Below are 26,738 nucleotides of genomic sequence, written 5' to 3'. Positions count from 1 at the left end.
TATTCATCCCTCCTGGGATGGTGCTGCTCTTCTCTCTAGTAATTTGGCTCAAAGTCTTAGAGACAAAACATGACAATCTGGGGCTCAGGTCAGGAAGCAGACAAACTGGCTAAACCGACCGTCTGCTAGCGGCCTCGCGTCACCAAGGTCAGATAAATCCCATCACATAGAGGCTCTTTCACCTAGATATCATCATATAGAGACTGTGTCTGTTCCCCGAATTTGGAAATCCAAAAAACGTCCAAACCGATCTAAGGTTAAAAATGTAATTGATATTCAACAAATAAAAAATAGATATAATACAGATGAGCAAACGATAAAGCTGGGGTTTCTGAATATTCGATCCCTTACTTCAAAAGCACTCATAGTTAATGATATGATTTCAGACTATAACCTAGATGTGTTGTGTATGACAGAAACCTGGCTAAAACCAGACGATTACATTACTTTAAATGAGTCCACCCCTCATGATTACTGTTATAAACATGAACCTCGCCTGAAAGGCAAAGGGGGAGGTGTTGCTGTAATTTATAGTCATATTTTCAAAACCACTAAAAAATCTAGTTTAAAATATATTTCTTTTGAAGTGTTGGTGCTTAATGTAAAAATATATAATGTAAACAATAAATCAAGTTTGAGAATTCTGCTGGCAACTGTATACAGGCCACCAGGGCACCATAAAGATTTTATCAAAGAATTTGCTGACTTTCTATCAGAATTAGTATTGACTGCAGATAAAGTCCAAATTGTTGGTGATTTTAATATACATGTAGATAATGGAAAAGATGCAATGGAATTGGCATTTAAAGACATTCTTAACTCTATTGGAGTTAGACAACACGTGTCAGGACCTACTCATTGTCGTAATCATACTCTAGATCTAATATTATCACATGGAATCAATGTTGTTGCTGTTGAAATTCTGCAGCAGAGCGACGACATCTCAGATCATTATCTAGTCTCATGTAAATTACATTTAGCCAAGGCTGCAAAGCCGACTCCGTGTTACAAGTATGTTAGACCTATCACTTCTGCCACTAAAGATTGCTTTATCAATAATCTTCCTAATCAGTTTCATCGTCTCAGCATCCCAGATAGCTTGGAAGAACTTGATATTGCAACAGAACCTTTTAACTCTCTCCTTTCCAGCACTTTAGATACAGTTGCTCCGTTGCGCTTAAAGAAGATTAAAGAAAATAGTCCAACGCCGTGGTACAACGAGCACACCCTGGCCCTTAAGAGAGCAGCCAGAAAAATGGAGCGCAACTGGAAGAAAACAAAACTAGAGGTATTTCGGATTTCATGGAAGGAGAGCTCGATTGCTTACAGAGAGGCTTTAAAAGCTGCTAGATCTGCTTATTTTTCAACCCTATTAGAAGAAAATAAACATAACCCTAGGTATTTATTTGAAAAAGTGGCTACACTAACGAAAAAGAAAGCTTCAAGCCCAGAAGTTTCCAAGAAACACAGCAGTAATGACTTTATGAACTTCTTCACTTATAAGATTGATAATATTAGGGACAAAATTATAACTATGCAACCGTCTACTACAGCATCACATCAGGGAGTGCATTATAGTCTCCCCGAGGTAAAATTTGATTCATTTGTTGCCATAGGAGAGGAAGAATTTTGCAAACTCGTTAATTCATCTATATCGACAACATGTATGTTAGACCCTATACCGACTAAACTACTGAAAGAGATGCTTCCAGAAGTCATAGATCCTCTTCTTAACATCATTAATTCATCTTTGTCTATAGGATACGTACCAAAAACCTTTAAGCTGGCTATGATTAAACCGCTTGTTAAAAAAACGCAACTTGATCCTACAGAATTAGTCAATTACAGGCCGATCTCAAATCTACCTTTTCTGTCAAAGATACTAGAAAAGGCAGTATCCTCACAACTGTGTTCCTTTCTTGAAAGAAATGGTATCTGCGAGGATTTCCAGTCCGGATTTAGACCGTACCATAGCACTGAGACAGCTCTCATTAGAGTCACAAATGATTTGCTCTTATCATCCGATCGTGGTTGTATCTCTCTATTAGTGTTACTTGATCTTAGTGCTGCATTTGACACCATTGACCACGACATTCTCTTAAAAAGACTAGAAAACTATGTTGCCATTAGTGGAATACCATTAATATGGTTTAAATCATATTTATCTGACCGCTATCAGTTTGTAGCAGTAAATGAAGAGATGTCTTATCGATCTCAAGTTCAGTATGGCGTACCACAAGGCTCAGTACTAGGACCGCTGCTGTTCACTCTGTACATGCTACCTTTAGGAGATATCATTAGGAAACATGGAATTAGCTTTCACTGTTATGCTGATGATACTCAGCTCTATATTTCTTCCAAACCTAACGAAACTCACCAATTCACAAAATTATCGGAATTTATAGTTGATATCAAAAATTGGATGACTAGTAATTTCCTACTACTAAATTGAGTAAATTGAAAAAACAGAGATTCTAATTATTGGACAAAAAACTTCCACACGTAATAACCTAGAATACCGTCTAACACTTGATGGCTGCTCTGTTAAGTCCTCGTCGTCAGTTAGGACCCTGGGTGTGCTCTTTGATACCAATCTTTAATTTGAAAGTCACGTGTCTAGTGTCTGTAAAACCGCATTTTCCATCTTAAAAATATATCTAAATTACGTCATATGCTCTCATTGACAAATGCGGAACAACTAGTTCATGCGTTCATGACATCAAGGCTAGATTATTGTAATGCTGTACTGGGTGGTTGCCCTGCACGCTTAATAAACAAACTACAGCTAGTTCAAAACGCAGCCGCTAGAGTTCTTACCAGAACCAGGAAGTACGACCATATTAGCCCGGTTCTGTCAACACTGCATTGGCTCCCTATTAAACATCGTATAAATTTTAAAATATTGCTGATTACTTACAAGGCACTAAATGGTTTAGCTCCCGAGTACTTGAGCGAGCTCTTAACGCATTATAGTCCTTCACGTCTATTGCGATCTCAAAACTCCGGCCAGTTGATAATACCTAGAATATCTAAATCGACTGCTGGCGGAAGATCCTTTTCCTATTTAGCACCAAAACTCTGGAACAATCTTCCTAACATTGTCCTAACATTCCTAACATCTTCCAGACACAGTCTGTCAGTTCAAAGCTAGACTAAAAACACATCTCTTTGACCTAGCATTCACATAACACTCTATAGACTTCTATAATTCAATATTAGGCTGCTTAGATTAGGTCAGCTGGAACTGGGAACACTTCCCTCAAATCCTGATGTACTCGTTACATCATAAGAAGAATGGCATCTACGCTAATTTTAGTGTCTTTGTTTATCCCGAGGTTTTCCCGAAGCCTGCTGGATCCAGGCCGTTTCCAGATCTGACGAAGGACTTTCGCCTGGACCTGATGACAATGCAGTGCTGAAGTGCCATCTACCCTCTCCCTATGGAGGATCCCTATACCACTCTACAGATAAAGCGTTGTGGAATTTTTCGGTTTGCGTACCTACCCAAAGTGATAAGATAAAATAAAAAATTCTGCATCAAAATTTATAGACAAGTAGTTTGTTTAGGCATGGTTTGTAAGGAATTACAAACCTGCGCACATATATTCAAACGCACATGACTATAGAATCAATTCTTAATGCGCATGTGAACGCCATCAGCGTCTATCACAGGTTCACGTTTAAAGTCTGTTTAGAGAGAACGGTGTCGTCTTACCGGCCCCTAATTTAATAGCAAATGATCATCTAGACGGAAGTGAATCAATCAAAACTAACTTTAGCTGGAAAAAACATTTTTCAAGAGCCACTATAAAACCAAACCAATCTCTGTTACCTTAAATGATATGTTTATCTCTGTAAAGCTGCTTTGAAACAATCTACATTGTTAAAAACGCTATATAAATGAGGATGACTTGACTTGACAAGACACACTTCACTAGCTAGCTACACATGAAACACCTAGCTTTATGCTAAATATCTAGCGAACCCATTAAACCGTGGCTCTGAACTTGCTAGGGTCATGCATTGGTCTCTCACCACAAGTGTGCCAAAATGTTGCAGATCCTCTGTTTAACCTGACCTTAACCGGATAGGAGACCGAAAAGACTGACAAGCCATCGCGAGGAACACTGTTCCACCCATGGCTGCTGACATCCGACAGCACCAGAGACAAACGGAACTGCACCATGAGAGAAGAGGACCAACGACCAATGACCCAAGCCAGAGTTACAGCCACACCGGGTGATCAAGATTCTAATCTCCTTACCCCACCTTATGGGTATGAAACAGAAGGTAAACAACCTCACATAACAGGTCACAGCGTCCCACAAGGAGCGGACCTGTGCCCAAAAGCCTTACAGACCAGCTAGAGACTGAGGTTCGAACCAGATTCAATGCAGCTGGACTGAGCATGCCCAGGACCAGCACAGAACTGTCACCATGCCAAGCCCCTTGGAGAAGCCATGGAGGACAGCACCCTCAACCTGCAAACACCACAGGAGGACCAACGGCTGTCAACGACAGCATCCTCTTCCACACCCTTCACACAGGTGTCAATCTGAGGCTCCACAAGGACAGCTGGACGCACCTGCCTCAGAGTTACTGGAGCCGCTGACACACGCAAAATAGCTCTCTGCACAGGACTCACCCGAGGAGTCCTGTAAAGTACAAGCTTCCGACTCCGTGCCCTCCCCAGCTTAGGCAAGCTTGCGTCGGCACCACCATAACGACAGAACAACACTTCAATCCTTCAGATCTCTCATGACTGAGAGGCTAACAACCACCTTCTGACCTCCTGCCACCTGCAGCAGGTCAGCTTGAAAACCTCTCTATGCTACATAGAGCCCTAACCACTTCCTGCAACCACAAGGAAACACCTGCCCCAAAACTAATGAACTTCAGAATGCCCCAACACCTGCTGCCTCAACACCTGCTACAGAGACCTGGACTTGGCTACTGTCCACATCACCAGCCGTGGAACGACCACCGCTCCAGAAGACACGAGCGACCAGAGGCCGCCATGGCCTTCCAGCCTTCTATGACAAGTGTGTGTCTGATCTCTCTGCACTTCCAACTTCGCTCGTGGTTGTCCTTGAGAGGGGGACAACAACGATCGAAAGGGGGGGATCTGTAGGGTATGGACCAATCAGACACACACTAATAATTCATTATATACAAAGGTTTATGAAACTCCAAAACTAACAGCCCAAATGAACGAACACAAGGGCAGAAACAGTGTTACTGTTACAGGGCATGATAAGGAGATTTTACGACCCCGAGGAATGTGGATCTTTTCCAGGATTTATTAGAGACAGTCCACATGTGACCTGCCTCTTAGTTCTTTCATCCAGCCGCAACACTGTTCTGGTGATACTGGGGAACCCCCTCCCCCTCCACGGGGGCCCCAGGGCCCAGCAGGCCTCGATTCCAACCAGATATGGGCTCAGGCAGGAGAGAGAAGACTCTCTCACAAAGAACCAAGGACAATCTCAGGAGTTTTGGAACAAAGACACCAACCAACAACGACTCCAATCACCCATCCTTCCGACTTCCTCACTTCTCCTGGGTGCTCGGTGTGGCCTCAACAGAGTCCCAGGCCTTGACCAAACCAGCCATGCGTCCCTGGAGAAAGAGAACTCTCAACCAACTTCCACTTGACAGCCGGAACCATCAACGACTTCAATTTTCAACAACTTCAAGAATTGTTCCCACTACAAATGCAAGTATTCAATTCAATGAAATGTGAAAATGAAATTCTGATGGTTCTTCTCATTGCCCCTTTTTCCGGTTTCCAATTTAATCCTATCACCAACCTATTTCTGTATTTCTGTATATATGTGTGTTTAGTTTATTTATGTTTATGATTTAGTTAATAAAACTTATGCACTTTATGTATATGGTTCTGATTTGCTTGCAATACTAAGTCCCTTTACGGTTTTTGTTCTTGCTATATGCTCAAAACGCTGTACATACTAAGAAATAATTATTCTTCTGTGGCCAGGGAAGATACCCTTTTCTTAGAATAAATGAATAATCAAAAGAGTTCGTTGGACGAACTGATTAATTGATTGTAATATTAATTTAGCCATGTCAAGTTAATCCAATTAACTGACCCAAATATTCATAATTAATAATAACAAGTTATTATTGATTATTAATATTTCATATAGCTAGGCTCCTTACATTACAATATATTTAATATATTGTATAATATATGTATCATCAATATATTACTCCATGTATTTCCAATATATAATATATTGTAAAATGGAATATTTCAAGTAATATATTGGTAAATATATTTTTCTTTCGTAAGGGGCACTGCTTTCTTTGCTGCCTCATCTGCGTGCCTGTTTCCCATAGCTGCTTCATGATCCCCAGTCATGTGACCTTTCACTATGGCCACTTGGGCCGGTAGCTGTACCGCTTCAATAATGTCTGCTATTAACCCTGAGTGGAATATAGGTTTCCCATCTGCAGTTTTAAAAATTACTTTGCGCCTATGTTTTGGCAAAGTGGTGTATTACACCATGAGCATACTTCAAAACTGTGTAAATTGTTACTGCTCTATCTTTTGCAAATATGCATGCACTTATGAGCACAATAAGCTCAGCTGCTTGTGCCAAATTATGACGTAAAGCGTAAGCTTCTATGATAGTGCCATCGAGTTTTATGTTTGAATATATCTAACAGATCATCCCTGGAGGAGCAGGGTTGTTGGATTTCTTCCAAACAGTCATGTGTTCCCTGTGTCATGTCATCCAGTAAGTCGTTCAGTCCCTGCATAGTCAATAATGCAAAAACAAAACAAAACGTAAGTAGGAATCCGTATTAATTTCAGTATCAGCAGATGCAAAATGCCATTAAAGGCGACAACTTTTAAAGTACAAAAACGATCAAAGTTACGTAAACAATAAAAGCTCCTTGTGGTTTCACGGTTTGATCGATTTAAGCAACGCAAAACATAGGCATTTTGAGTTTGTGATAGTACTTCCTATGTAGAAAATGGCTTCCTGCCCTCCATCTGCATATCTCGCCACAGCAGTGACATCATGTGTTTACAACTTACAGTATTAGCAGTGATATTGTTAGGCTTTTCTGTTAACAGCGAAGAAAGCTACAAAATACGATAGCATTGTAATATAACAATATAATATGTAAAGATAAAGTTTACAGTGCCTTCATAAATTAATTAAAAACTAAAAAGCAAAACACATTCTTTGTCTGGATATAAAGCTTTTTCCACACCGGAGAAAGGCATCCGCTCTCGACCGGTGAGGTAATGAATGGAAGAGTTTCACAGAAATGTGACTTGTTGAGGTCAGTATTAGGATAATTGTTCTCTCTGAATGAGTAACCAAACTCTCAGAATCATTAAGTGCTGAACGTAAGCATCCGTTATAACTCTCTTATAACCTAAACTTTAATGTTCACATCCACACACACAGACAGAAAGTGATTTCTAACAGCACTTCTTATAGCAGTGTTCATGTTGTACTTGATCTCACACTGAGTGACAGTCATGATAAGTAGGATAATTTGTTCTGTTAAAACACGCTGTGGCTCATTCTGATGGTGTTATCATTATTTTATAAGACGGGACACTCCTGACCAAAATCAATTTGCTTGTGTAATTGATAGATTAATTTCAGTAAGTTTGAGCCTTCCACAAAGAAAATATATTTCCTTATACAGTATATGATTGCTCAAAATATTAAATTATTTGATGTATATTTTCATTTCATTTCATTTTGTTTGGTTTATAATTTTAACAAATATACAATAACAAATATTCAACTCATCATATACATAACTTTTGATTAAACCAAAGGGTATAGGCTGAAGCTCAAGGCTTATTGACGCCTTTCCCTCTCAATTTTTTTTACAACAGTCAACAGTGCTCAATTCTCTTCTTACAAACACTTGAAACAACAAAGTAATAAATATTAATTACCCAAAACCTATCTATATGAAAGTATCATCCTGTTTCTTAGGAGCCGTTTAAATCCACTTATTGTTTGTGTCAATTTAAGATCTATATACAAACAATTCCATAAATTCACTCCTCTTACAGAGATAGTTCTACATCTAATATTTGTTCGTACCTTCAGTTTTTTAAACAAACATGTTCCTTTTAACTCATACTTACAATAACGTTTCTCAAACATACTCAAAACTTTATCAGGCAGCATTTTATAGTATACTTTATACATTATCAATGTAACCTTGTAATCCACTAAATCATAAAATTTTAGAATGTTTAATTTAAAAAATAAATCATTAGTATGATCCCTATATTGTGATCTTGTAATAATACGTAAAGCTCTCTTTTGTTAAATAAAAAGTGGTTGGGTGTATGTCTTATACGTATTACCCCAAATCTCCAGACAATACGTTAAATATGGAACAAATAATGATGCATATAACATAAATAATGCCTTCTTATTTAACAAATTCCCAATCTTATTTAATATCGCAACTGTCTTTGAGATTTTAGATTTTACATGATCAATATGCTTTTTCCACCCCAATTTACAATCTAATATAACACCCAAAAATTTTATTTCATTTACTCTTTCTATTTCCTCCACCCCTATTCTTACTTTCACTTCTGTCACACTATTTTTACCCCAAATCATAAACTTTGTTTTACTCATATTCAATGACAGCCTATTAATATCAAACCATTTCTTAACCCATTCCATCTCCCTTTCCACATTTCTCACAATATCTTTTAACTCTTTCCCAGAATAAAAAAAATGGTATCATCCGCAAAAAGAATAGGCTTGAGAACACCTGAGACCCTACAGAGATCATTTAAATATAAAATAAACAATTTTGGTCCCAGGACCGAGCCCTGTGGAACCCCACAAAGAATTTTCAGGGGACCTGACATAATTCCATCAACTGAAACAAATTGTGTTCTGTTATTTATATATATTGAAAATATACAGAATAATATATTGTGTTAATATATTTAATAATACATAAGGAATTGATTATTTTCATAATGTGACAATATATTCACTTATAAGGTATTTAATGTGTGATTTTATATTCAATAACACTTCATAATATATAGATATACATGTGATAAACTATATTTCTGTCCATGTATAAATATATTTGAACATATACTGCATGTCCAAATATTGGGATTTAAATTTATATTTGTAAAATCTGTCACGGGTAGCAGTGTAGATGATGCATGACACAGAATGTGAATATTTAATAATCTCAAAGAGATATAGCACACTACACACCTAACACAACGTTAATGCAAGAAAATGACCCTGAGCCGAGACCGGACAAAGGCCCATGGTTGAACTGATGGAGGGAGGAGCCAGGCTGGAGTCAGGAGCCCGAGCGAGTGAGGTGGAGACGAGACCCAGGAACAGCAGAGGAGGCGTAGAACCAGGGAAATGCTGAAGGCCTCGAGGGCCAGGGTGAAGATGTGGGCTTGGCAGACCAGACGGTGGAGACCAGACGGTGGAGACCAGACGGTGGGACACCAGACGGTGGAGACCAGACGGTGGGAGACCAGACGGTGGAGACCAGACGGTGGGAGACCAGACGGTGGAGACCAGACGGTGGGAGACCAGACGGTGGAGACCAGACGGTGGGAGACCAGACGGTGGGAGACCAGACGGTGGAGACCAGACGGTGGGAGACCAGACGGTGGGAGATCAGACGGTGGGAGACCAGACGGTGGAGACCAGACGGTGGGAGACCAGACGGTGGGAGACCAGACGGTGGAGACCAGACGGGTCGAGACCAGACGGTGGAAACCAGACGGTGGAGACCAGACGGTTGGGAGACCATTTGGTGGGAGACCATTTGGTGGGAGACCATTTGGTGGGAGACCAGACGGTGGAGACCAGACGGTGGGAGACCAGACGATGGGAGACCAGACAGTGGAGACCAGACGATGGAGACCAGACGGGTGGGAGAACAGACGGGTGGGAGACCAGACGGTGGGAGACCAGACGGTGGAAACCAGACGTGGGAGACCAGACGGGTGGGAGACCAGACGGTGGGAGACCAGATGGTGGGAGACCAGACGGTGGGAGACCAGACGGTGGGAGACCAGACGGTGGGAGACCAGATGGGTGGGAGACCAGACGGTGGGAGACCAGACGGTGGAGACCAGACGGTGGGAGACCAGACGGTGGGAGACCAGACGGTGGAGACCAGACGGTGGAGACCAGACGGTGGGAGATCAGACGGTGGGAGACCAGACGGTGGAGACCAGACGGGTCGAGACCAGACGGTGGAAACCAGACGGTGGAGACCAGACGGGTGGGAGACCATTTGGTGGGAGACCATTTGGTGGGAGACCATTTGGTGGGAGACCATTTGGTGGGAGACCAGACGGTGGAGACCAGACGGTGGGAGACCAGACGATGGGAGACCAGACAGTGGAGACCAGACGATGGAGACCAGACAGGTGGGAGAACAGACGGGTGGGAGACCAGACGGTGGGAGACCAGACGGTGGAAACCAGACGTGGGAGACCAGACGGGTGGGAGACCAGACGGTGGGAGACCAGACGGTGGGAGACCAGACGGTGGGAGACCAGACGGTGGAGACCAGACGGTGGGAGACCAGACGGTGGGACACCAGACGGTGGGAGACCAGACGGTGGAGACCAGACTGTGGAGACCAGACGGTGGAGACCAGACGGTGGGAGACCAGACGATGGGAGACCAGACGGTGGGAGGTCAGACGGTGGAGACCAGACGGTGGGAGACCAGACGGTGGGAGACCAGACGGTGGAGACCAGACGGTGGGAGACCAGATGGTGGGAGACCAGATGGTGAAGACCAGACGGTGGGAGATCAGACGGTCGGAGACCAGACGGTGGAGACCAGACGGTGGGAGACCAGACGGTGGAGACCAGACGGTGGGAGACCAGACGGTGGAGACCAGACGGTGGGAGACCAGACGGTGGAGACCAGACGGTGGGAGACCAGACGGTGGAGACCAGACGGTGGGAGACCAGATGGTGGGAGACCAGATGGTGGAGACCAGACGGTGGGAGACCAGACGGTGGGAGATCAGACGGTGGGAGACCAGACGGTGGAGACCAGACGGTGGGACACGTTGGGAACACTGGAGGAGCCGAGGGGATAAATAGAGACAGTGGAGACGAGGCTAAGGAACAAGCTTGGGTAGGATCATTTGCGACAAAAGAGACTTGGTTCTGGACGACTGAGAAAAACTGAGGGTTTAAATAAACAAATGATAATCAAAGGAACAGGGAACAAGTGTGAACTAATCAGGAACCAGGACAACTAATAATGAACTAGAACTAGAACAATCTCTTTTTCCCACAATGTGGCCATGACTTTAACAAACCATCCAATAGTCCAACAGTACTACAAAAAAATCAGTAAACACTTCTTTTATTATATACCATCACAGATTTTCATATATGAAATGTATAACTATGCCAACGATAAAGAAAGATAAATGATGATGAATGTGTGCTCAGCTTTATGTAAACCCACGTGTTAACTCATGAAAGAGAAATTAATTAATTTCAATAAAGTTTTCAATAATTAGTTTCAATAAAGTTAACACATGTAGAAATGTAATGCAGTTTTCATTACTATATTTGTATATGTATGAATATGGAGCCATACATGGTCCATGCTTAAAGAAAAATATTTTTCAGTATTACCATATATGTTTGTTTGGTAAGGGTGACCTTTTCTTTTATTGTTAATCTTCTTAGGATTCTTATAATTTTCACAACAGGTTATTGTAAAACCATGCACAGTCTTTGCTGTCTTTCCTGGTTGACAAATTTTTCTCTTCTTTCTTTCTTTCTGTCTTTCTTTCTTTCTTTCTTTCTTTAATTTTGTAAAAATAACAACAAAATTTATGTTTAACTTAAAATACATATAATACAATTTAGTCGAACACAGTTAAACTAAAGGAGATGTTTCTCCCCAAGTCTTTCTCTTGCAGCTGTGATGGTTTGAGGATGACCTCAAGTCTTGGTGTAAGTATAGCTAAAAAGTGCCCGGTCATAGTTCTGTGCTGTTTTTCCTGGCTGCTTTCAGAGTCTGGCACACCCTCCAGTGTGAAACGAGAACATATTACCCAGCGGATTGAGTGCACTAATAGCTCAACACACACAACCCCGCAGGAGTGACGGCTGGAGAACTTCATAGGGACAATGAGCAGCATGGCGAGAGAGATCATGGCGTTTATACTCACCACGTCGGGTTGGGTGCTGGTGTCCTCCACTTTACCCACGGACTACTGGAAGGTGTCTTCCATTGACGGCACAGTGATCACCACAGCCACCTTCTGGTCCAACCTGTGGAAAACCTGTGTGACTGACTCTACTGGAATCTCCAACTGCAAAGACTTCCCTTCGATGCTGGCGCTGGACGGTCAGGCGCTTTCGTCAAGTTTGTGTGCTTAAAAGTGGCCAAAAGTGATGTAGGAAAATTGACATCTTCATTCAATGTTCATTTGACTTTTTTCTTAAACTGGTAGCTGTAGTTTGCCTTTTTTGTCAAATAATTTTGTGTGATGAATATCCTAACCAAATTTAGTGTTTTGATCTTCCCTCATATTATTTCCCTCACATTAAAAACAAATGTCACCTCCAACATCACTTTTGACCACTGCTGTATGTATATGTACGGTATGTCTTGGTTGTATAAGAAATATTTCAGATTGACTAGTTAAATGGAAGTAAAGCACTTTGTCTAATGTTGATCAGCATTGAAGCTCTTGGATCATCTCAGATCATCATGTTTGGGTCATGTAGCTCCAGAGACATACACCATACATGTTGAAATTCAAACTTTACTCAGACTATTATGCTTATAATTTTGTTTGCATTTCTTAATACAGTATAAAAGCATTTTCACTAGTCATTTCAGGCTTCATGAACACACACTCTTTAAAATAAATGTCCTTTTTTGGCATTGATGGTTCCATGAAGAACATTTAACATCCATGATCCATGTAATCTTTCCATTGCACAAAAAGGTCTTTAGGTCCTTCTCAAAAAATAGCATATTGTGATAAAGTTCATTATTTTCCATAATGTAATGATAAAAATTAAACTTTCATATATTTTAGATTCATTGCACACCAACTGAAATATTTCAGGTCTTTTATTGTTTTAATACTGATGATTTTGGCATACAGCTCATGAAAACCCAAAATTCCTGTCTCAAAAAATTAGCATATCATGAAAAGGGTCTCTAAACGAGCTATTAACATAATCATCTGAATCAACTAATTAACTCTAAACACCTGCAAAAGATTCCTGAGGCTTTTAAAAACTCCCAGCCTGTTTCATTACTCAAAACCGCAATCATGGGTAAGACTGGCGACCTGACTGCTGTCCAGAAGGCCATCATTGACACCCTCAAGCAAGAGGGTAAGACACAGAAAGAAATTTCTGAACAAATAGGCTGTTCCCAGAGTGCTGTATCAAGGCACCTCAGTGGGAAGTCTGTGGGACGGAAAAAGTGTGGCAAAAAACGCTGCACAACGAGAAGAGGTGACCGGACCCTGAGGAAGATTGTGGAGAAGGACCGATTCCAGACCTTGGGGACCTGCGGAAGCAGTGGACTGAGTCTGGAGTAGAAACATCCAGAGCCACCGTGCACAGGCGTGTGCAGGAAATGGGCTACAGGTGCCGCATTCCCCAGGTCAAGCCACTTTTGAACCAGAAACAGCGGCAGAAGCGCCTGACCTGGGCTACAGAGAAGCAGCACTGGACTGTTGCTCCGTGGTCCAAAGTACTTTTTTCTGATGAAAGCAAATTTTGCATGTCATTCGGAAATCAAGGTGCCAGAGTCTGGAGGAAGACTGGGGAGAAGGAAATGCCAAAATGCCTGAAGTCCAGTGTCAAGTACCCACAGTCAGTGATGGTCAGGGGTGCCATGTCAGCTGCTGGTGTTGGTCCACTGTGTTTTATCAAGGGCAGGGTCAATGCAGCTAGCTATCAGGAGATTTTGGAGCACTTCATGCTTCCATCTGATTTCATTTTTCAGCACGACCTGGCACCTGCTCACAGTGCCAAAACCACTGGTAAATGGTTTACTGACCATGGTATTACTGTGCTCAATTGGCCTGCCAACTCTCCTGACCTGAACCCCATAGAGAATCTGTGGGATATTGTGAAGAGAAAGTTGAGAGACACAAGACCCAACACTCTGGATGAGCTTAAGGCCGCTATCGAAGCATCCTGGGCCTCCATAACACCTCAGCAGTGCCACAGGCTCATTGCCTCCATGCCACGCCGCATTGAAGCAGTCATTTCTGCAAAAGGATTCCCGACCAAGTATTGAGTGCATAACTGAAGATAATTATTTGAAGGTCGCCTTTTTTTGTATTAAAAACACTTCTTTTATTGGTCAGATGAAATATGCTAATTTTTTGAGTATGCCAAAATCATCAGTATTAAAACAATAAAAGACCTGAAATATTTCAGTTGTTGTGCAATGAATCTAAAATATATGAAAGTTTAATTTTTATCATTACATTATGGCAAATAATGAACTTTATCACAATATGCTAATTTTTTTAGAAGGACCTGTATAGTGGAAAAGGTTCTTTAGATTATTAAAATGTTCTTCACACATACAATTTTTTTTTCTTTTTAGAACTGATTGGGGATTTTCAATGGGGAAAACCCCATTTGGAAAACTTTATTTTTAAGAGTGTAAGAAGACACATATATATATTTGTGTCTCGTCATTCAGCATAAATATACGGCTCTCATTTCATTTCGCCAAGGTGATTTTTTTTCTAGGTATAATGCTCTCAACAGAGCTAACCATTTGTGCAAGGCAAACACACAAAAGTCTGAAACAACTCTTTTCCTTCCAAACATATTATGTCAATGTTTAGCACTTTTCAGAAAGCTAAGGGGAATAATTTAGATGTTTTTATCCCCAGGCTGTTTTCCATTCATTCATTTGTTTTCGTGGGTTAACTAGTAAGCTAATATTTCCCCAGAGAAGAACAGCTAGAAGAGCGTGTGTGTGTGTGTGTGTGTGTGTGTGTGTGTGTGTGTGTGTGTGTGTGTGTGTGTGTGTACACCAGTCTGCTCTTCCATGACTGAAGGACAAACATCAGAGTAAGAGCCTGTGTTTAACCACAGTGATTAATTAATCACCATTTTAATTGCAAGATCTAAGAGGTTTTCTGTCCAAATACTGAATTATGAATTAATTACTCCATTATTATTATACACTCACCAGCCACTTTATTAGGTACACCTTGTTAGTACCGGGTCGAACCCTCTTTTTCCTACAGAACTGCCTTAATTCTTTGTGACAAAGATTCAACAAGGTGCTAGAAACACTCCTCAGAGATCCTGGTCCATATGGTCATGATATCATCACACAGTTGCTGCAGATTTGTCGGCTGCACATCCGTGATGTGAATCTCCCGTTCCTCCACATCCGTAAGCTGCTCTACTTGACTGAGATCTGATGAGCGTTTGAGTTTAGTGAACTCATCATGATCAAGAAACCAGTTTGAGATGATTTGAGCTTTGTGACGTGTGTTATCCTGCTGGAAGTATTCATCAGGAGATGGTCCATTGTGGTCATGAAGGAACGAACATGGTCAGCAACAATACTCAGGTACTGAGAGGCCCAAAAGTGTGCCAAGAAAACACCATTTCACCAGCAGCAGCCTGAACCACTGATACACGGCAGGATGATCCATGCTGTTTGATTACACCAAATTCTGACTCGACCATCTGAATGTCCCAGCTGATATCTAGACTCATGAGACCAGGCATGTTTTTCCAATCTTCTACTGTCTGTTTTTGGTGAATTGAAGCCTCAGTTTGCTGTTCTCAGCTAACAGGAGCGTCAGCGGTGTGTGTCTTCTGCTGCTGGAGCTCGTCTGCCTCAAGGTTGGATGTGCTGAGCGTTCAGAGATGCTCTTCTGTAGACCTCGGTTGTAACCAGTGCTTATTTGAGTTACCGTTGCCTTTCTATCAGCTGAACCAGTCTGGTCATTCTCCTCTGAACTCTGGCATCAACAAGGCATTTTCACTCACTGGATATTTCCTCTTTTTTCCTCAGACCATTCTCTGCAAACCCTAGAGATGGTTGAGTGTGAAAATCCCATTAGATAAACAGTTTCTGAAATACTCAGAAACCCAGAACCACCGTTCATGTTTATTGCATTGTGTTGTTGAGTGAGTGACTGAAACAGTTTGTGGTTATACAAGGCTGAATGCAATTACTCAATAAGAAAAGACTGTGGGTATTCGGGATATGGCTCTTGGATGGGTTAAATCTTTTCTCTCTAATAGGACCTTCTCCATTTATATTTGTCAGCTTTATTCCTAATCTGCTTCAATGATTTGTGATTTTTCACAAGGTTCTATTCTTGGTCCAATTCTGTTTTTACTTTATATGTTACCTTTAGGTTATATGTTTCAGGGCCATTGAGCATCTTTTCACTGTAATGCTGTTGACACTCAGGTGTACCTACCTCTACGAAAACAGGACAGAAGGTCAACTGAGTCATTACTTAATTGTTTACATAAAGTTAAATTATGTATGTCATTGAATTATTTTTTATTTAAATAAGCAAAAATGAGATAATCTGATTCGGGACCTCTGATTCCCAAAATGTTTCTGTTTCTGTAAGAATGTAAATCGGTGGTTAAGAACCTTAGGGTACAGTTTGATGACTCTCTGAAATGTGATAAACAGATCAATTTGTGTTTAGTAGCAAAGGTAAAAACTTTTTCTGTCATCTACTAACCTGGAGAAGTGCTTTTCATTTCTGTAAAACTGGACTATTGTAATTCCTTGTATGCTGGTGTGAGCCAATCATTGTTAAATCGCACAATAAGTACAGAACACCGTTGCTTGATTGTTAATGGGTGTTCCTAAACACCAGTATATAACAATTCAATGGCTTCCAATTGAATACAGGGTCGATTTTAAATAACTAACCTAAGTATAAAGCAATACACAATTTGGCACACTCTTATGTAAATGTTCTTTGTAGCGTATCTGGACAGTTTCACATGACAACCATTCTGAGTCTCAGGAAGGCTTGTCAATTTAGCTTATTTGTCTACGTTTTGTTACTAGCTTAAGCGCCAGAAAGTCTGGGTTGAGATTGGTTTTCTGACATCATTTACGACTCTGCGATACTCCCCAGAGACCATCGCACCCTCCTCTCGACTCACTTTGGACGCTTCAAAGATATTCCACGAACCCCCCCGGCTGTGTGCTCAATGCGCGCAAATTCAAACACACACACACAAGAACCTTTCTCCAATATCCTCACTGAAAGACTTTTACTATGATGTATTTGATGTGTTTTTATGTGTGTCTGTTTGTCCATGTCACATTGGAATAACTATGATTCTATCGTAGCATAAAGTGAATTATAAATACCTTCATTATGCATTTTAAATATAACTGTATAGTCCGTTAACTTTTACATAGCGTTCTTACTACCTGTAGAACACTCGTGTCGTGGACAACGCGAATATGCATAAAAATATAAAGTAAAGTGTATTTTTGATAGGTTTTACTATCATTAAAGATCGAAATGTCTTTCGACTGTAACCCCTCCCCACACACACACACACCTAAGGAGCTTGCACTCTTAGACAAAGAGTAATAAAAACTAAATTCCCGCCTGTGACTTCCAACTGTCCGATTGGCCAAGCCGACAGTAAGAGGCTGGATTCCTCCAAGGTGATAAATGTCGGCGCGCTCCACTCTCCCTCTCTCTTACCCTCTCTCCTCCTCCTAGCATCATGTAACGGATCCGCGACCCTCAGGGAATATTTTCCTTTGTTTCTTTAAGTTTTTATTTTCCATTTTCGAATTCTCCTTTGTTCATTTCCACCGACGAGTGAAATGAACTTAGCCTGAATCATCAACCGGCAACTTCACCTCAAAAGGACATTCAAAATCGCCGCGCTTGGCTCGCTCTGGAAGAACGAGTGAACACGTGACGCCCCCAGGACCGAGACACACACGCCGCCTTCATATCAGCCACACCATAGAGCTATATGTGCAAGTATTTCGTACTAAGCTTTCATAGCAGTAAGATTTGATGTTGATTTCTTGTGGTCTCTCAGAGGGTTTTGTCCAGGTGAAGTTAGCAAACTGTGATCCTTACGGATCTCTCTCTCTCTCTCTCTCTCTCTCTCCCTCTCACTCTCTCTCTCTCACTCAATCTCTCTCTCTCTCTCTCACTCCTGTTGTTATTCGTTTGTCTCGTTAGTTTTACTGTTTATTGTACATACATGTATCCCGGGTTTAAATGTAGAATTCTGTATCCGTAGTTTCATTTTATTAAAACCATTATATTCTTGATTGCTAATTGTCTAAAATGCTCATTTTTACAAAGTCAATTAAATGTTTGATCTAGCTACAAAGCTTTACAATTCGTTACTATTTCAGTAACCTAAATTTTATAATAACAAGAAGGTGATTTTTCATGGCCAGAAAATAGCTTTTTTGGAATTATAAGAAAGAGATAATTTTTGTTGAAAATTGATAAGTTAATCTTACGGCCGTTTGCTGGACAAACAGATTGTTCGATGACTAAATTAATTCCATTTAAGGTTATCTCATATAATCGATCTGTAATAAGACTATTGATATATTAATGACGAACCATAACCCATTATGGTGATCATTCATATATACAATCGATCTATTTTCAGCTTCGATAATTTAACTGTAATATGCAATATATTAATCATTCATGATTAATTATTAAATTCCCTATATATAATTTGAGCTAATTTAATGTAAGACTCATTGTCGCTACATCTTTTACACACCCTTTTAAAAGAAAATTGAAATTACAATTACTATCATCAGCATTAGACAGTTTGACGTAACAGAAGAAGCTCTTGTTGTTTTATTTTTTATTTTTTTCCTTTTTGTGAGATGTTGATGGAATGCATTATTGCCTGCTTTTAGTGTGCTATTTTATTGCATGCATAATTGTACAGCACAATGGTCAATGTTCCGTTGTTTTAATTGTGCTCAACAACTAAATAAAACAAAGAAACTCTGAGGCGGGTGGCTGCTTGTATTGTAGGCACATTTAGAGACCTGTACCTGCCTGAGAACCCCTTGCTGTAATCTCCGCTCTCGGCTTGCAGCTCCAGCCCCTGTGGGAGGACATGAGTAGCCAGGTTTGGTTTTTGAAGAGCTGGGTGAGAGGAACGTGGACACTTAGCCGGTATGTGGTCATAAATCTGATCTGATCATTACCTGAGTCCTTAAGGTCCACCGCTGGTTGCAGACAGCTTGAGTGGAGGCCAGTCTTGGGCTACAGGGTGATTGGTGAGCGTATCTCTATGGCGAGCTGTAGTTGGCTTCTTGAAGACGGTTCAGATGTCTGAACGAGAACGAATCTGAGGCAAGGCCTGCTCAACTCCAGTTTGGCACCATTCAATAGGGCATCAGTAGAAAGAAGAAGTTTCCCCATAGCATCTCATCTACTGACGAGTAAACTGAACTTGAAAGGGAATTCATTGATTGATTTTATTGACTGAAAGTGTTTATAATTTAATATGTTTTCTATTTTTGATCAGGTTATATCCAGGTGTGTCGGGGTCTGATGATCGCTGCTGTCTGTCTTGGTTTCTTTGGATCTGTCTTTGCTCTGATCGGCATGAAGTGCACTAAGGTCGGTGGTCTTGACCAAACCAAGGCCAGAATCGTTTCCTTTGCTGGGCTCAACTTTGTTTGTACTGGTGGGTTTCGTTGACGTTACACATCTCTTTCTCTGACCTCTGAGCACTATTATCCACAGCTGAAGTGATATAATGCTGTTCCTCACCAGGTCTGTGTTCTCTGACCGCTTGCTCCCTCTACGCTCAGAGGATCACGTCTGAGTTTTTCGATCCTATGTATGTTGCACAAAAGTAGGTATCATGCTTTTTTTTCCTCATAAAAATTTTGAGTGACTGCAGTGATGTTGGTGATGAAACGTTGTGCTTCCTCCCAGGTATGAACTGGGCGCTGCGTTGTTCATCGGCTGGGCGGGCTCGACGCTGTGTATCCTCGGAGGAGCGGTGTTTTGCCTCTCGCTGTCTGAGGGCATGAGCAGCAGGTAAATGGGAAAGAATCAGATTTGTTTTTGACCCAAACTTTCTGTCATTTCTGGGGTCTCATTTATAAAACTGTGTTGCGTCCTTAATAAAAGTGTATGTGCGCCCGAAAGCCAAAAATGGCATACGGCAAAAAATATTCAAACTTATACATTTCCTGATTCTGTCCTCTATTTTGGGACATTCCACAATGTCCCTTTAACCATATTTCAGAGACAATAGAACTAATAATGAAATTGCACATGGACTATTTTAATAATAGGCTTGTTCGACTTGAAACGGTGCTGCACAGACCGACGGGTTTATGACATCAAAGTACCCCGAGAGCGATTGAAAAACATTCACCGATCGGTCTGTCCAGCGCCGGTTCAAGTCGAACAAGCCTGATGTCTTCACTACCTTTCTGGTCTTACGGGTTTGGAACGACATGAGGGTGAGCATAGCCTAGAAATCTAGACGCACCCTAGCGGCAGCAAAAATTATTTTGCAGCAAGTGTGGTCTAGCAACTCTCCGTTGGCATTCGAGCTGGAAAAACCAAACTCTGGTCAGGCCAATCACATCGTGTACAGAACCTGTGCAGAATTCACTTTATAAACCCAGTAAGAGGAAGATTGTGCATATGCGTCTCCTCCTCGAAATAACCATATATGATCTTACAACGCTTCATTTGAATACATCCTCATCTGCATATCATTTGCATATGCATATTCATCCACGTGATACCATGTTTAATGGTAGACATTTGGAAAATATGAGATACGGATATGCGTCACAATACATTGCTAAAAATCATTTAGTAGCCTATCTTTGCCTTGTTTCTGAATAAATAAATCAAAATAGTATAAAATACATATCAGAGAAAGTTTCCACTGGCCAAATAGTTTTTTTAATTGCTTAATATTTTTGATGTAAACAGATAGGCCTAATTGTGCATTATTGATTATTATTTGCATGTAAATATTTTCTGAAATATAAATATAAATAATGTTCTGCTATTATTATGCGCTAAGCAATCCTCACTGTACTTAACAACGCACAACATATGTGTGTGAAGTGACGTACGGCTCTTTCAGGGCCTGTTTTGTGCGACGCAACAGTTATAAATGAGGCCCCTGGTCACTGAGCGATATTAACAGATGACGAAGACGTGGTTTCCCTGTTGCAGCAGTTCACTGTATCCGCCGGACAGAAAGGCGTTCGTCAACAGCGGAATCTCTCTAATGTCCCGCGCGGCTCCACAGAGTCAGGCGTCTCACGCGAGAAGACCTCCGCCAGACTGCATCAGCTCTTCACAACAGTTCGACAAGAATGCTTACGTATAACACACAGTGCTGATGCACGGCGTAATATATCATTGGGTTCTGTCACTCTTCTAGTGGCTTGGGATGGCCAGTACATGTTGAGCACCACATGCTGTAATTCAAGATTTGGTTATTATTTGCCTCCAAAGCATACAGTGGTGCTCAGAATCAATGGCACCCCTGGTAAATATGATCAAAAATGGCTGTAAAAAATAAATCTGCATTGTTTATCCTTTTGATCTTTCATTCAAATAATTCGCAAAAATCCAGCCTTTCATTGAAGTAAAATAATTGAAAGTGGGGGGTAAATCACATTATGAAATAAATGCTTTTCTCCAAAACTCGCTGGCCATAATTATTGGCTCCCTGTTATTAAATACTTTTTGCAGCCTCCTTTTGCCAAGATAACAGCTCTGAGTTTTATTCTATAATCCCTGATGAGTTTGGAGAACACCTGACCAGAGATCAGAGACCATTCCTCTTACAGAATCTCTCCAGATCTGCTGATTCACGAGTTCATGTTGGTGCTTCTCCTCTTCAGTTCAGCACTCATCTTCTACAGGGTTCAGTTTAGGGGACTGGGACGGTCATGACAGAAGCTTCATTTTGAGTTACACATTTTGTATTGATTTTGAAGTTTGTTTTGGACCGTTTTCCCTATTGAAAGACCAGCCACGGCCCATTATAAGATTTCTAGCAGAGGCCGTCAGGTTTTGATTTTTTATCTGTTGGTATTTGCTAGTATCCTTAATACCATGTATCTGAACAAGATGTCCAGGACCTCCAGCAAAAAATAGGCCCACAACATTAAAGATCCAGGGGTATATTTAACCGTAGACATGGGGGGCTTTTATACCTGTTTACACCAAACACATCTGGTGGGTTTGCAGCCAAAAAGTCATTGTGTTTCATCTGACCACAGAATCCAGTCCCTTCTGAAGATCCAGTCGTGTCTGACAACTGAATATACTAGAGTTTGTTTTTCGAGGAGCGAGGAGGATTTTTCTGCAAATCCTCCCAAACATGTGGTGATGTAGGGGCTGTTTGATATATTGTTTTAGGCTTTCTGACCCCCCAGACTCAACTAATCTCTGCAATTCTCCATCTGTGATCCTTGAAGAGTCTTTGGCCACTCAAACTCTCCTCCTCACCGTGCATTAAGACAATATAGACACACGTCCTCTTCCTGGCAGATTATTAACATCTTTAGTTGATTGGAACTTCTTAGTTATTGCCCTGATGGTCAAAATGGGGATTTTCAATTCTTTAGCTATTTTCTTACAGCCACTTTCAAACGTGTTAATGCTCAACAATCTTTTGCTGCACATCAGAACTATATTCTTTAGTTTTACTAATTGTGATGAATGATTAAGGGAGTTTGGCATTTGTGTTTCCTCATATTTAAACTCATGTGAAACAAGAAGTCATGGCTGGACAATTTTATGTTCCTAGTCACCCTGGTGTGCTAAAAAAGGTAAATATTAATGGGAATATACTTCAGAGATATTTTACTCGTAAAAAATTCTAGGGGTGTCAATAATTGTGGCCAATGTGTTTTGTAGAAAAACGTTTCTTTCATAACGTAATTTCCCCCGACTTTCAATTATTTTACTTCAATGAAAGGTTCGATTTTTGCAAGATTTTTGAATGAAAGATTAAAAGGATAAACAATGCAGATTTATTTTTTACAGGCATTTTTGATCATATTTACCAGGGGTGCCATTAATTCTGAGCACCAGAATCTTCTGCAGCATGGTTATGTTTATGTTTACGCAGCACTGCATGAGATCATCTGTCGATAGTTGAGTTGTGCTCCACCAGTTCGGGTGATTATTAATTTCTGGCATCAGTATATTATTCTCGGTCCAAATCAGGCCAGACAGAATCACGTTCAAGGAGATTTGAGTTTCAATATTGTCTGGAGATTGTATTTCCTGTTTTGCCAAGCCTCAATAATTAATGTGATTTAAGAATAATGTTTTTGACTTTTAATAAATAATCAATATAATGTTGTTATAATTGTTGCATATTATTGGGGTGATACAATTGTGCATAATATCTGTGTTAATATATTTTCTATATGTGACCCTGGACCACAAAACCAGTCACGAGTCGCACGGGTATATTTGTGGGAATAGCCAACAATACATTGTATGGGTCAAAATGATCGATTTTCTTTTATGCCAAAAATCAATGAGATATTAAGTAAAGATCATGTTCCATGAAGATATTTTGTATATTTTCTACTGTAAATATATAAAAAAATATATTTTTGTGAGTGAATGCAGCACAATCACGAACATAAATGCACAACTTTAAAGGGGATTTTCTCAATGTTTAGATTTTTTTGCACCCTCAGATTCCAGATTTTCAAATAGTAGTATCTGCCAAATATTGCCCTATCCTAACAAACCATACATCAATGGAAAGTTTATTTATTCAGCTTTCATGTGATGCATAAATCTCAATTTTTAAAAAATGGCCCTTGTGACTGGTTTTGGGTCACATATTTGCTGAATTGCATTAATTGTGCCACCAGATAGATGATGTTTCAGGAAGAAATGTGCATTTCAGTTATTTACAAGCATCTCACAGATTACGTCTTACTTCTGTGCCAGAACTCTTGGTAGTATTTATAGTAAACCAGCGTCATGATGTGTGTACAAACACAACATCCGTCCCTTCAGGACTTTCTCTTAAAGGTCAGACCGCAAACATCTTTCCTCCGCTGAAGACTCGGCCATGTTTGCGTGAGAATGAGCGCATGCTCAGAAGACAGAGCGATGAGGAAAAGTCTGATCCAGGTGTTTGGGTTCTTGCTCTCCACCCTCGGCTGGCTCTTCGTCAGCTGTACGATGGCCATGGACTACTGGAGAGTGCTCTTCGTAGGGGGCAAAGGCGGCAGCTGGATGATCAAGTCGTCCTGGTACTGGTCAAACCTGTGGAGGGACTGTGTGACGGACACGTCTTCCGTCACCAACTGCAGAGACTATGATGTGCTGTGGGCCGTCACACGTAAGTCCTCTGGGATCCGGAGGGTCTGTTGCGGGCAGAGATGCAGTGATCTGACGTGTTGTGCTCTTGAATAGCGTATGTTCAGGGTGTGCGAGGACTGCTGATGGCCGGCATGAGTCTGGGCTTCGTCGCTGCTGTGCTCTGCTTCATCGGCATGGACTGCACATACATCGGTGGAAGCGGGCAAAAAAAGGATAAAATATTATTCTCCGGAGCTGTTTTCCATTTTGTCGGTGGTGAGTAAAACCATTTATCCCATATTTATGCGTTCAAACTATATGCACCCACACAGAATCTGATCTGTATTTATGTATACAGGTTTAATACTAGTAAGGTGAAGCACTAAAGCTCTGAATTCTTCCATTGGTTATAAATCAGCGTGGTTCCTTCCTCCTAAACTAGTGCAGTCACCTTTATTTATACAGTGCTTTTTATAATACAGAGTGTTTCAAAGCAGCTTTACAGAGATAACAGGAAATAATGCAACAAAGTTTGTTTCTTGAAGAAAAAAGCATCATAGTCCAGCTTAAGTAAGTTCAGTGATAGTTTATTTTTGTTATAAAAAGTTATTAATTTAGTTCATTTATATATATATATATATATATATATATCCGCTCTGGAGAAAACATCATCATCGTCCAGCTCAGTTCAGTTCTAATGTAATGGTGTCAATGCAGGAGATCAATAATATTGTTGAATATTAAATGTCCCCAACTAAACAAGACAGAAGCCGAAGGCGACAGTGGCAAGAAACCAAAACTCCATCAGTGACAGATTCGAGAAACCAGCAACTATAGTGTAATGAAACTGATGTACTCGTTTGGAGCATGTTTTAAAAACAGAGTGTCGGATAGTGTTGTGTTTGACCAGCATTCACCCGTACATATATTGAGAACTCTTGTGTTCCTCCTCACAGGTGTGTCAGCGCTTGCGGCGTATTGTTTATACACAAACAGGGTCGCCAGCACGGCCTTTTCACCCACTGTGGACAGAAGTATTATAAGGTACGTGATACACATTTATATTTATATATAGATATTACATCTGGGTGTAAATGAACTGGCTTGAACTTGGTGTTGATAAACCAAAGCACAGGACAATAGAGACACCAGAATAAAAATATTCATGATTCTGAAGCTGAAATTATTTTAGATGAATATTCTTGCATTCTTTCACTGACTAGATATATGAAACTAAAGTAACATCTGGTAACATCAGACATTTGCCATTATCAGGTTTCTACTTTGTCATTGTGGTATGGTGTAGATTGATGTGACATTTACTCATGTGTATTATATCTCGTTATATCTCTGTACTGTGTAGGTATGGCATTGGAACTCCGATATTCCTCGGATTGGCTGGAAATTTCTTTATAATTCTTGGATCTATTTTATATGGTGTGACTGTCATCCCAACAAGGTAAACAATTGTTTCAATTTATATTTACAAAACTAATTAAGAATATTTGGAAATACTTTATGATAAAGTTAAAAGTTAAAATGAAAGGATGCTTCAACTAAGTATTAGTTCGAGGGGGGGTGAACACTTATGCAGATATGCTGTTTAAATGTGATGCGTAGACTTATTATATTCACTGTAACAAGCACTAATAATGAGCAATATATCCATACTTCATTTATTAATCTTTGTTAATGTTATTTAATAAAATTGTTAGTTCACAGTGCATTAATAGTAACAGATACAACTTTTGATCTTAAAAATGTAATAGCGAATGTTGAGATTAATAAATGCTATGGTAGCATTTTTTATTTTTAGTTCATGTTAACTAAATGTAGTTAACTAATGTTATCAACTGAAACTTATTGTTACAGAATATTTTTCTAGCAAATGTGAAGACTGATGTAAAGTTCTGTCTTCCAGGATGTTGAGTGTGTTAGCAGCGAGAGCAGAAGCCTCTCCGTCGTATGGCCAGCGGACGGCTAGTAAATCTCTGTACGCTCCAGCGTACCGCGCTCCATCAGGGCCGTCCAGCGGCTCTCGCGGCTCCAGCATCTCTCGCGTCACAGGGGACAGAACACCTGCCCGAGACACGTTTGTGTGAAACCTCTGTTACATGACAACCAGCAATAAAACCTGAGCAGCTGCATGTTGGATTCACTTTGTAATAAGTCTTTCAGTTGGTTTCAACTATTAGTTTTACTATTACACCCGGGCCCTCAAGAAGGCAGCCTGAAAAATGGAGCGTAGCTGGAAGAAAACAAAACTAGAGGTTTTTCACATTTCATGGAAGGAAAGTGTTATTGCATACAGAATGGCTTTATTGACTCTCTTAGAAGAGAACAAACATCGTCGTAAAACATACATC

At 40.6% G+C, this 26,738-nt stretch overlaps 2 protein-coding genes across 3 annotated transcripts; both read left to right on the top strand.

Annotated features, from left to right (window-relative positions):
• The first annotated feature begins 12,140 nt into the window (after positions 1-12,140).
• cldn10b (claudin 10b) lies at positions 12,141-21,727 on the top strand. 2 transcript variants are annotated; one of them, XM_077239386.1, is made up of 5 exons: positions 12,141-12,401; positions 19,577-19,738; positions 19,828-19,909; positions 19,993-20,097; positions 21,265-21,727. In XM_077239386.1, the coding sequence occupies exons 1-5, from the start codon at positions 12,182-12,184 to the stop codon at positions 21,416-21,418; spliced, it is 723 nt and encodes a 240-aa protein (XP_077095501.1). In that variant the 5' UTR covers positions 12,141-12,181; the 3' UTR covers positions 21,419-21,727. The 2 variants fall into 2 exon arrangements, with proteins under 2 accessions (XP_077095501.1, XP_077095510.1); XM_077239395.1 differs by having other exon boundaries at positions 12,158-12,401; positions 21,262-21,725.
• A 2,074-nt stretch (positions 21,728-23,801) lies between these two features.
• Positions 23,802-26,519, top strand: LOC143746972 (claudin-10-like). Its single transcript, XM_077239314.1, has 5 exons — positions 23,802-24,412; positions 24,487-24,648; positions 25,329-25,416; positions 25,736-25,831; positions 26,294-26,519. Exons 1-5 carry the CDS (start codon positions 24,154-24,156, stop codon positions 26,472-26,474), a joined length of 786 nt encoding a protein of 261 aa, XP_077095429.1. The 5' UTR covers positions 23,802-24,153; the 3' UTR covers positions 26,475-26,519.
• The last annotated feature ends 219 nt before the right edge of the window (positions 26,520-26,738 follow it).

Source organism: Siphateles boraxobius, unplaced genomic scaffold (genome assembly GCF_051911475.1).
Source record: "Siphateles boraxobius isolate OS27281-9 unplaced genomic scaffold, OSU_SipBor_1 100, whole genome shotgun sequence".
Classification (NCBI taxonomy): Eukaryota; Metazoa; Chordata; class Actinopteri; order Cypriniformes; family Leuciscidae; genus Siphateles; species Siphateles boraxobius.
Note: the sequence above shows the minus strand (reverse complement) of the source record. Positions and strands in the feature narration are given on the sequence as shown.

Excerpts from the sequence above, each read along its gene's own strand:
- cldn10b (XM_077239395.1), top strand. The coding sequence starts at position 12,182 with ATGAGCAGCATGGCGAGAGAGATCATGGCGTTTATACTCACCACGTCG. Across the intron at positions 19,739-19,827 it reads GCTCAACTTTGTTTGTACTG|GTCTGTGTTCTCTGACCGCT; the intron begins GTGGGTTTCGTT and ends GTTCCTCACCAG. Across the intron at positions 20,098-21,261 it reads TCTGAGGGCATGAGCAGCAG|CAGTTCACTGTATCCGCCGG; the intron begins GTAAATGGGAAA and ends TCCCTGTTGCAG.
- LOC143746972 (XM_077239314.1), top strand. The coding sequence starts at position 24,154 with ATGAGCGCATGCTCAGAAGACAGAGCGATGAGGAAAAGTCTGATCCAG. Across the intron at positions 25,417-25,735 it reads GTGGACAGAAGTATTATAAG|GTATGGCATTGGAACTCCGA; the intron begins GTACGTGATACA and ends TGTACTGTGTAG. Across the intron at positions 25,832-26,293 it reads GTGACTGTCATCCCAACAAG|GATGTTGAGTGTGTTAGCAG; the intron begins GTAAACAATTGT and ends TCTGTCTTCCAG.